Raw genomic sequence first — 10,838 nt, forward strand, 5'->3', positions numbered from 1 at the left:
GGTTCGGGCTCCGCCCCTTCCCGCGCCCGAACCCAGGGGCAATCCCCGCCGCGCCTTCTGACCCTTTCCACCCTGCTAGCGCGGCGGGGGGTTGGGGGTGTCCCTTCACATGTTCCTCTGCTCGTAGAGGGCCACAAGGGTCAGTGGTGGCGTCAGGCACGGGAAACCGCCCAGATGATGCCCGGCACCTGCGCCCCTGGTGGTCATTTCCCAGAGGAAGGGGCTTAGCTGGGATCGCCAGCACCTGGGAGCCCTCGGAATGCCCCACAGGAAAGGTAGAAGGGAGTTTCGCGGGGGCGGGGACAGCAGGAACTGTTGCCTTAAGATCGGAGCGGTCACGTGTGTGGCAAGTACATTGGGAGACACATGTCACCGAGGTGACGCTGTCTTAGGGGTAGGGGTAGGCGGACAGGCCTGGGAGAACCAGGTCTCTGTAGGTTTTACTTTCAACTCGTGGCAGCTGCTCCCAGTCTGTAATTACCATTGTGCTCAGACTCTTTGGGAACCCATGGACTGTAGCCCACCAGGCTCCTCTGTCCATGGGATTCTTCAGGCAGGAATACTGGAGTGGGTTGCCGTGTCCTCCAAGGGGAATCTTCCTGACCCAGGGATCGAACTGTCTTCTGCATTGGCAGGCAGATTCTTTCACTGGCGCCACCTGGAAAAGCTAGTAATTACCATTAGTCTTAAGAAATAGACTAGGGGATATTCACAGTGTTCGGGAAATGAGTTGGGGTCATTTTATTCATACATTTACACGTTTTAAATTCACACCCAGAATTCAGCCTCTCGAACGAGTTTTACGGGGGAAGTGGGGATGAGACAAATGACCAGCACCCTTTGAGATCTGATGGAACGGCCTTCTCTTTCCCCACACACTGACCACTGTCTGTTTTCCACGCAGGTGAGCGCCCCTTCGCTTGCGACTGGCCGGGATGCGACAAGAAGTTCGCACGCTCTGACGAGCTGGCCCGCCACCACCGGACGCACACCGGCGAGAAGCGCTTCCCCTGCCCGCTCTGCTCCAAGCGCTTCACCCGCAGCGACCACCTGACCAAGCACGCGCGTCGCCACCCCGGCTTCCGCCCGGAACTTCTCCGGCGCCAGGGCACCCGCAGCACCTCGCCCAGCGACTCGCTGCCTTGCAGCCTGGCGGGCAGCCCTGCGCCCAGCCCAGTGCCCAGCCCGGCCCCAGTCGGCCTGTAGAGCCCTGTTCCAGCCGCCCTGAGTGCACCCCCGCTGGGCCTGGGCATGGAGCACCAGCAACCCGCCTGCTGTCCCGGGCCCTGGTGGGGCTCGGATTGACTGCCAGACCAGCCCCTTCCAGTGTCCCCCTGAGGGCCCCCCCGAGTTGCCCCTGCCCCCTCGAGAAAACCAGGAGGGGGCCTGAGACTGGACCGGGGTCATCTGGGCCTTGGAGGTTGCTCTCCGGGAGGAGCATGGCCCCGTGTCTGTACATAGCCATGATGTTAACTCTCTTCCCAGCTGTTGAACAGGGACCCTAGGTGGGGGGCCAGAAGGCATCCCTTCTCCCTCACCACCTCCCTGCTTTGGGTGGCATGTGGGCCTTGGGGGGAGGTGCCCCAGGAAAGGCACCCCCTAACCAGCGTTCAGACCTGGCCCCCAGGCCCCTCTCTCCAGGTTGGGATGAAGTGTGCAGAGCCATAGGTGAACTAGGGGTTACCGCGTGGGCTGCCTCTTGTCCCCCCATACCCCGCCCCGGGAGCCCTTCACCCCATCGAAAGCCATTGGAGATGTTCAGGGAAACAGGGTGCGGCCTGGCCGCCCCATTCGGGTACTCAAGCTCAGGTGTCCACACTGGCCCACTGCCGAGGGAGGGGCCCCTCAGCTCCCCAGCCGCCGGGGCGGGTGGGGGTGGGGGAAGTGGTAGGGTCTCTACAAGGGGTCCTGATTTGCTTCTGAGACTTGGGATAGGGAGGGAGAGAAATGGGGGTTCTTCCAAAGAGCAATTAGACTCACTTGGGGGTGGATATCACGGGATATGAGTAAATGCAGGCTTATTTATTGTCCTCTGTCTGCTGGAGTTGGGGCTGCACTGCCCCTCGCTGGGTGGGTGTGCGATTGTGTGAGTGAGAGACTGGGAGAAGCTGGTGCCATCGCCGGCCTCCCTCCTGCAGGGGAAGAGTCCCCGACACTGGCCTTGAGCAGTATCATGTGACAATCAGTCCCTCCTATTTGGACCAGAACAGCCTTTGGGCCAAATGGACCCCTTCCCAGCACTGCGGATGGGGGCGAAGAGGCCCTGGGCCCTGGCTCCATCCTGCCCTCCTGGTGGTGGCAGCAGGGTGGCCCCTGGACCCGCGGTTGAGGCCCCACCCACGGGGGCGGGAAGTATAGCTCGATTTTTTTTGGACCGGGTAGAATATTTTTTCAGGCTCCAATCCCTTCCTTGATCTGGGCCCCTGTGGGTGGTCTGTTGTCCTCAGGGGTTGTGGGTGTGGGGGGAGGATCTTCGTGGTCTGAATTTAGGGTAGGGGAGGGATAAATGCCACATCCCCTCCTGGGGTTCTCCCACTGTGGCTGAGGTTGGATTTCATTTTGGACAGAGACTGAAGACCCCGGCCTTGGAATGGGAAGGGACCCAGGCTCGCTATCCCTTACCGTGAAAAGACCTATTCCATAGCTTTTGGCTGCAGATCTGTGGCACCCTCCCAACCTGTTCCAGAAACTTCCTGTCTCCCAGTAGGGGGCTGGGGCGTTTGGACGGCACTAGTGTGGACCCAATCCGGCCCTGGCAGGATCCAGGGGCAGCGCCTAGGGTCCCGGGGAGGGGGCTGCGCCATGGTGAGATGCCTTAGCCCGGGTCGGGGGGAGAGGTGGGGCATGCCTAACCTTGTTTCCCTTTGTGTCCGTCTGGATGCCCCTCCCCGTATTGTCCCAGCGCTGGCCGGTGCTTGTCCACAGGAGGTGGACTGTGGTCTGAGGACCCAGGGAGCTGAGAACTTGCCCCTCCGCCCCTCCCCAGTGTCCGGGGGCCTGAAGGGACCGGTGTTCACCTGGACCTGGTTCCAGCCATTTAACTGTGGCCTCTAGAGGTGGGTGGAGGGGGAGGGCCCCAAGGGACTTTGCTTTCGGGTGACTCCCTCCCCCCTGTCCTGCCTGGCCTCATCCTGGTATTTAATTAAACAAGTCTTTTTTAAACCCGATTCCGGAGACTGTGTGGTTTTTCTCTTCGCCGGTTCAAGGTGGTGGGCCTCCTGGGACTCTGTCCCGCTTGCCAATGTGGGTCCTCAGCCTCCTCTTGCGGGAACTGAGCCAGTGGGCTGGTGAATCCGCGGACCTGCAGGCGGTCTTGGCAACGCCCCTTAGCCCTAAAGCCGGAGGAGGGGGCTGCCCTCTTCAGCTCGCTGCAGACCAGAGGCACCCACACCTCGGGCATCTGAGCCCCCGGCCCGCCTTCCCGCTTCGTTACCCGGCAACTGAGGCGCGGTGACATGGCGTCCGGGGGCGTCTGCTGCCCGCCCCTCTCCGGCGCCGCGGGCGCGGGGATCCCGCACTTCTCTACACTGCTCTACAGGGCTCCTCCCGAGTGTACCCCGCAGCACTCCTGTGTCCAGTCGTCTGGCCGCTCCTGTATTGTATGCCTGCTGTATGCCGGCTCCCAAATGGAAAGGAGAGGAAGGAGCGTTGGGAAATTGGTGAGAGTTCTGATCCCCTTCTTAGGAAAAGTGCACCCCAGATTACAGCCATCTCTAGAGCCCCGAAGGACAGTGGGGCTGTGGTGACACGCAGCGCAGACACTTCCCAAGGGTTTTGCTACTTCCCGCCCTCGAGAAGGTGGCAGCCCCGCCATCTGGTGGTCGCCCACGGCATTGCAATACCGACACCGTTAATTCCCCTCCCCAGGGTCCTGCCCTTGGGGCCGCCAAGGTCGCTCCAATCTAGACACGTGGCCCTCGTCTTACCCTCTGGAACCCCCTCCCTCCTTGCTCTCTTACTGGAATATGGCCCGAAAGCTCGCAGATGTCCCTCCCCGGACCCCTGTCCCACTCCAGCTCTGGCAGACTTCTCTGCTCCTTTGCTGCAGGGTTCCTGGAATGCTAGGTCCGCAAGCTCAGAGCCCCCTTAAATCTCTCTTGCATGCACTCTCCGTGTCCCGGAATCACCAGGAGGATTTCTGCCTCCTAGACGCTCCATTGGCAGGTGATCTCGGGGACCCCTAGCCCCCCTCCCCAGGTTCAGGTCCCCCTGTGCAAAGACAACCCCTGGTTCATGCCAGCCTCACCCTCAACTTCGGGCCCAGTATGTTCTTACCCCTCCCCCACTGCATATTCATCTTTCCAAGCATGCAAAATCTTTGGGGTCGTCCTTGACTCCCAGCTTTGGCTGACCATCCACATCTAGTACCTCCGGAAATCTCCCTGGAGCTCTACCTTCAAACATATCCAGAGTCCCCCCGTTTCTCCCCTCTCTTTTGCCTCCACCTTCCCACATCAATGGCTCACCTGAACCAGTCCAGCCTCCCCCTGCTTGGTGCACCCACAGCCGCCCACAATAGCCACCAGGGGGGCGCCCGTGAGCACCTGAGTCAGGTTTCCTTTCTCTGCGCACAGCCCTCAGGGCTCCCACCTCCCTTGGGTAAAAGTCCAAGTCTTCCCCAAGGCTCACAAGGCCCTGTATGACCTGCCCGGTTCCCCTCCCTGCTCTCCCCTCCTCCCTCACTCTTTCTGCTCCAACACCGGCCTCCTCACCACGGTCGCTCTGATAAGCTTGATGCAGTCCCCCTGGGCCTTTGCCCATACAATGCCCTCTGCCTGGAATGCCTTTCCACCAGATGTCTGCTCAGTGTCCCCATTTCCTTCTTCAGAACTGCTTAAAGCCCACCTTTCCCATAGGACTACATGGACCACTCCCTTTTCCCACCCCCCTACTGTAAAGGAAATCAGTCCTGAATATTCACTGGAAGGACTGATGCTGAAGCTGAAACTCCAATACTTTGGCCACCTGATTCGAAGAACTGACTCATTGGAAAAGACCCTGATGCTGGGAAAGATTGAAGGCAGGAGGAGAAGGGGACGACAGAGGATGAGATGGTTGAATGGCATCATCAACCAGACGGAAATGAGTTTGAGCAAGCTTCGAGAGTTGGTGATGGACAGGGAAGCCTGGCGTGCTGCAGTCCATGGGGTCACAAAGAGCCGAGCACAACTGAGAGACTGAACTTCCTACTCCGTTCTACTCCCCCCACCCCATAGCACTTTTCACCTTGTACTTGTGATATCTCACTTACTGATTTCCTGTTGTCTGTCCACATGTAGACACTACCTCCACCAGGGTGAGGATATTTGCTTTGTTCAGGAGCCCACCCCACTGTTGGCAGTGGAGGAGAGACAACGAGAGATCCCGGGGGGTGAGGGGGTCTCAAGCCTCTGTGTCTGCAGGGCCAGGTGCTGAGGTAGGGACAAAAGTGGGCTATAAGTGGGAGGTGACCTAAAAAGACTATCCCCTGCTCAGGGGGATCCTTGGTAATTGCCAGATGGTGGACAGCCTGGAAATTGTAGTTTTTCTTGCAACATTTCCCCCAATTTTTTTTTTCCTGGCTGCACCGTGCAGCCATTTGGGATCTTAGTTCCCTGACCAGGGATCAAACTCATGCCTCTGCATTGAGAGCGCAGTCTTAACCACTAGACCGCCAGCGAAGTCCTCTCACAACTTTTTAAACGGGCAACAAACACATTTACACCATCTGAAAAACTAGTACTGAAACAAAACTGGTGCTCACATACCTATATATGCATGTTCACAGTAGCACAATTCACCAAAGGCAAAAACCAGAAACCACTGAAATTTCCATCATCTGGTAACTGGATAAAATACTTTGGGGCATGGCCTTGATATACAGTAGGTGCTCAAATATTAGGTAGACCGATGAATGAATCGGAACAGGTCTCCTCTGGTGTACCTGGATATTTAACTGCCGCAAGTGTTCAGGTGGGAGAAATGAAGCACTTACCGCGAGTCAACCCGGGCAGAGTTGAGTTTCACAGCCTGAACTGGGTGGGTAACTCAGGCGCCGTTGAGATGCATATGCAGAACTCCAATAGACCACCAGAGGGCGCCTTAGGAAGACAAGCTAATAAAACGCAAATTGAATGCAAATAAGCCGTAGCGGGGCAGTGAGGAGCTTTTTTTTTTTTTTGGATCAGGCGCGCCTTGGACAGCCCTGGCGCCGCAGGGGCCTGGGGCTCAAGATGGCGCTGCTGCTGCTAGAGGACCCGGCGGAGGCGCCAGCGAGGCGCTCTGAGGCCTCAGACAGGGCAGCCTGTGTCCTCTATCCCTCCCTTGGGGGCCATCTGTCTCAGACCAGGGGCCTGCGATCCGTCTCGGTCCCGTGGGAGCAGGCATTTCTGATCAGGCGCACTTCGGACAGCCGCTCCCGGGGTCCCTTGCGGCAGCATCCCGGGGGCCTCCGGGGACCTCGGAGCAAGATGGCGGCGGCGGCGGGGTCCGTGAGGCGCGGGCGGCGGCGACCGCGGCGTCAGTGAGGGGGCCCGGGGGCCCGGCGGCTCCGGGCCGGGGCGCCGCCGCGGGACGGACCATGCTACGCTCCACCGGCTTCTTCCGGGCCATCGACTGCCCCTATTGGGCTGGGGCGCCCGGGGGACCCTGCCGGCGGCCCTACTGCCACTTCCGGCACCGCGGGGCCCGGGGCCCGGGCGCGCCCGGCGAAGGTGGAGCGGTGTCCCCCGCAGCAGGTAATGTCTGCCTGCCCGCTCCGAGTTCGGTTCCCCGTCGAGGGTTGGACCCCAACGCCCAGGCTTCCTCGGTTTCCCGTTCCCCGCTCAGCTCTCTCCCTGTATACTCGCGAGCGACGTCCCTCCAAGCCGGGGTCACCCACCCCAGAGCCCAGTGCCGGTCTCGGGTCCTCTATGCCTGCGTTTTCGCGAGTGTAAAACTTAAACGAGAGGACCTGCCCTCCTAGTGGTGTCGCGAGCGTGAAGCGAGTGGGGGTCGGGAAAAGAGCGCGGCCAGCACTGGTCAACAGGCTCGGGACTCCTGCCGGGGGAACCGTTCCTGCCCCCTCCCCGGCCCGGGGTGTTGGTTGCAGCCGTTGTTTACTTCCGCGCTCGTTCCCCCGCCGCACCTCTGCTCGTGGCCGCCCCTGTTGACAACAGCGGAGTCGAGAGGGTCTTGTTTAGGAGCTCACTGACTGGGTGTCGAGCCCTGTGTGTCATACTAGGGTCAGGGAGGGAGTCAAACCTGATTGATTGCGTCTGTGTGTGTGTTGGGATGGGGGCAGACTTCCGAGAGGACGTTCAGAGGCTGCGCGTCTCTCTGCGTGGTGATTGTCAATGTCACAGAGTTCAGGTGAGAGCTGCCAGGAGGCAGGCACTGTTTCTCTTAGGAGCTGTAGGCTTTGAGCAGAGACATGAAGAACGGGGGTAAAAAGAGGGGCATCACAAGGAAAGGTCCACAGGGAGGATGTGTGTCGTTCCTTTCAGGGGAATTCAGGCTCCGGTTGTAGCCCCTGTTCTCGGGGACTGGCTCCCTCTTTCCATCAGACCCAGATTTCCTTGTTCAGTTATCCGCTCTGCTTAAGACACAGATCTTCATCTCAGAGCTTTTTTACTTGAGAAGCACTCTTGCTAGTATGAAGGCCTGTTTCCCCCACCCCCTAAAAGGAGAAGAAAAGAATTGTCTCAAATTTCCACCCTAAATTTTTTTTGGTCCATTGGCCTTGCATCAGCCGCCCACATGCCATCGTTCAAGGTCAGGCTGCACACCTGGGTGGGACACCGGCCTGGCTCTTGGAAACTTTCCCTCAAGGAAGGAAGACAGCTGTGCCCACAGGTGCCTGAGCTTTAGGCCTGAGTGTGGGACGCTCCTTAGGGGCCACCCTGCCCCGGTGCACTTTCTCGCTCCATCTTTTGACGTGCTGGTGCGGTCTGCATGATGTTCTGTAAAGAGTCCCTTATGTCTAGGGGCAGGCCGGCTCCCTCAGACCCTGGGTAGTGACTCGTCTGCAGGCCCACAGGTTGACTTCCAGCCATCTGAGAGCGCTGATTTATCTCTTGTGTGTTCTCCCAAGTTCATTGGTCTCTTGATGTCTTCCTGCATCACAAATGGCCAGTTTCCCAAAGTGTCATTTTTGAGAACCCGTTGGTGATGTGGTCCTGTCTGCTTCGCTTTCCCGCAGGAAAAAGTGCAGCTGCCTACCCCTGACCCCAGTGTGTCTACATTTTCCTTTTGCAGGTGAGAACAAGCAGTCCTCTTCTCCTCTCCTCTGGTGGGGCGGGTGGGGCTCTTCCTGCAGCTCAGCCTCCGTCTTGCTGTGGGACCTCTTTGATGCTGTTTCCTCCTCTTTGACGGGCTCAGGTGTGACTCCCCCCCCCCACACACCTTTCAACTCCCCCTTGCTCTGGACTTTGACAGGCACACTTCCTGTGGGGCTTGGAGAGGCTGCAGCCACAGGCCAGATTTTGTCTGGGTCCCCCTGTGAGCAGACTGACATGGCCCAAGAGCAGATGCTTGGCCAGGGTGGGCTGGGCAGGGATGCAGATGGTACTGACTGCCTACAGGCAGGATGTAGGGGTTCCAGCACCGCCGGCCTTGGTCTCCCGGCCCCCTGAGGCCCATGTAGGGCCCATCCCATTCTTTCTGGCCCTTAGATCCGCCCTCCTGTGCTCCAGGGTCCCCACCCCCATGCTCTGCTGGGGTTGCCCAGTTACTCCCGTGCACCCTCAGGCATGCTCTTTATTCATAACTCTTAACTGGTGGGAGGGACAATTGTCCCAATTTTACAGACAAGGAGATGGGTCCAGAGAGGGGAAGCTACGCACCTGTGTACGCATGGTTGGTAAGTGTGCCTCTTGGGGTCGGATCAGGGCGGTCAGGCCCTTGCCCCCTCACTTCCTGTTGCTGGGCACCTGGGTGCCCATCACGTGTGGGCTCAGTGCTGTGTCCCAAGGCTTAGAGGCAGCAGTGAGACCTGGGGAAGGGCCTCACCCATTCTGCAGGGCCTGAGCACTGAAATCTCCCAAAGACCGGCCGAAGGAAGCCCTGACTTGTGCTGGAAGGCAGGGTGGCCCCAGCTCGCCTGGGTCTCACATTGGGCCCCTGGGGGACCCTTGTGGTCTGGTGTCCTGAGAGCAAGCCTTGCTTCTTAAGGGATGCTAAGGGCCAGGAGTCAGGTGGGAAGGGAGAGTGTAGCCAGAGAAGTGTGTGCTTCCGAAGGGGCAGTAGCCCTTCACTGCCTTCCCCATGGGCTGGGGGCCAGCGGGATTCACGAGGGCATGACTCCCCACTGCCCTGATGGCTGTGCTCAGAGACAGAAGGGAAGTGTTCTTCTGTTTGGTGCTTTCTCTTCCTGAATGAGCCATACACACCCTTTCCTACCCTTCCTGGGAGAGAAAGCCCAGGAAAGAGCAGTGTCACCTGTGTATCTGAAGGTCTGGCCGGGTACTTGACTACCTCCAGGGCTTCCCTAGCTTACCACCAGGTGTGGTCTTGGGTCAGGCCTGTCAAGGGCCTCTGACTTTGTCGGGAGACGGTGGAGCCATGAATAATGCCAGAAACTGATGGGGGGCTGTAGGGGGGGATATCCTGGGCTCTGTGCAGGATGGAGCAGCCTCCTTGGCCCCACCTCTTTGATGCCAGGAGTCCCCCAGTCTTAATAAGCACAGGTGTCCCCAGACTTCACCCAGTGTTCCCTGGGGGCAGGAGCACCCTGGAGAAGACCCGGGTCATCAGTCTCACCTTCCCACCCATCCTGGGGAGCTGTGTGCACAGGTGCAGCTCAGCCAAGGGAGCTGGGCCACCAGGCTCGGGACCCAGGCTTGCCACCTCCCAGGGGAGGAGCCTGCACTGCCATCCGGTGGGTGGTTCCATTGTTCCATTGTTCTTGACTTCTCTGTGAAGAGGGAGTGGAGGAGAGGTACTGTGGCTTTTCAGAGCAGCACGAATCCCTTTCTTACTCCAGGATGAGGGCAGTCTAAGTTCAGTGGGTGGTGCAGCCCCTGTCTTCAGAGGCAGTGTCCCATCCCAGCTAAGTCATCTCTGTTTAGAGTGCCTTTTTTTTGGTCTCGGAGTAATGTTCATTTTAAACATACAGGAGAACACTGGAAAGTCAAAGGAGGTGCGTCTTGTATATGGTGATGTCCCCACTCCCGCATCAGCGGGCTTTCTGTGCCTCCTCCCAGCCTGGGACATGGTCTGTCCTTCCTGTACTTGTAACCCTGCCCTTTTGGGGAGCTGGGTCCTTCTGTCAAGGTTGCAGAAACCCCAGCGAGGTGCGAGGCCTGCCCTGTGCCTCTGGTTCCCACACCTGGTGGCCCCTCTTGAAGCACCTGGGGAGCTTTCTAGACTGGCCTTCTTGCCCAGATCCAGGCTTGGGCCATTTGAATAAGGATACAGCTGCCCCCAGAGCTGGGGTGTTTTTTTTGGCATTTTTAGGGTTCTCTGCTTAGTGTCAGCAAAGCAGTGTCTTGCCTGGGGTTCACACTGACCTTCCTGGGGACACATCTGTGGTTGTCAGGATGGAGGGGGCTCCTGGCACTGGGGGAGGTGGGGGTAGGGAAAAGGGGTGTCCAGGGATGGCGCTCAGCACTTCACAGTGCCCGGGGCAGTTCCCTTTCCCTGCACACATGTGGCCTTGTCCAGCTCCAAGTGTCAGTGCTGCCAAACGAGATGGAGGAGCCTGAACAGTGTCCCAGCCCTGGCCTGTTTCTGTATCTGAGGATGGGCTGAGAGAGCCGGCTTTGGCCTGCTGAGAGAGCACCACCCCGAGAATTGCCACACCAACCCCCCCACCCCTCCCGCCCCAGCTCCTCCGGGAGCCAAGGTGAGAGGCAGAGCAGCCCAAGCGCCAGGGTTGGATC

The 10,838-nt window shown here is 59.1% G+C and overlaps 2 protein-coding genes across 2 annotated transcripts in view; both read left to right on the forward strand.

Annotated features, from left to right (window-relative positions):
- Nucleotides 1-29: 29 nt before the first annotated feature.
- On the forward strand, nucleotides 30-3,167 carry KLF16 (Kruppel-like factor 16). Its single transcript, XM_010844541.1, has 2 exons — nucleotides 30-275; nucleotides 905-3,167. The coding sequence occupies exons 1-2, from the start codon at nucleotides 260-262 to the stop codon at nucleotides 1,204-1,206; spliced, it is 318 nt and encodes a 105-aa protein (XP_010842843.1). The 5' UTR covers nucleotides 30-259; the 3' UTR covers nucleotides 1,207-3,167.
- A 3,341-nt stretch (nucleotides 3,168-6,508) lies between these two features.
- Nucleotides 6,509-10,838, forward strand: part of REXO1 (REX1, RNA exonuclease 1 homolog (S. cerevisiae)) — a 19,682-nt gene continuing 15,352 nt past the window's right edge. The window contains exon 1 of the mRNA XM_010844542.1: nucleotides 6,509-6,716. Coding sequence (XP_010842844.1) covers nucleotides 6,560-6,716 — 157 coding nt within the window. The 5' untranslated portion in view covers nucleotides 6,509-6,559. The remainder of the gene's footprint in view (nucleotides 6,717-10,838) is intronic.

The sequence above is a fragment of the Bison bison genome, unplaced genomic scaffold (assembly GCF_000754665.1).
Source record: "Bison bison bison isolate TAMUID 2011002044 unplaced genomic scaffold, Bison_UMD1.0 scf7180017864203, whole genome shotgun sequence".
NCBI lineage: Eukaryota > Metazoa > Chordata > Mammalia > Artiodactyla > Bovidae > Bison > Bison bison.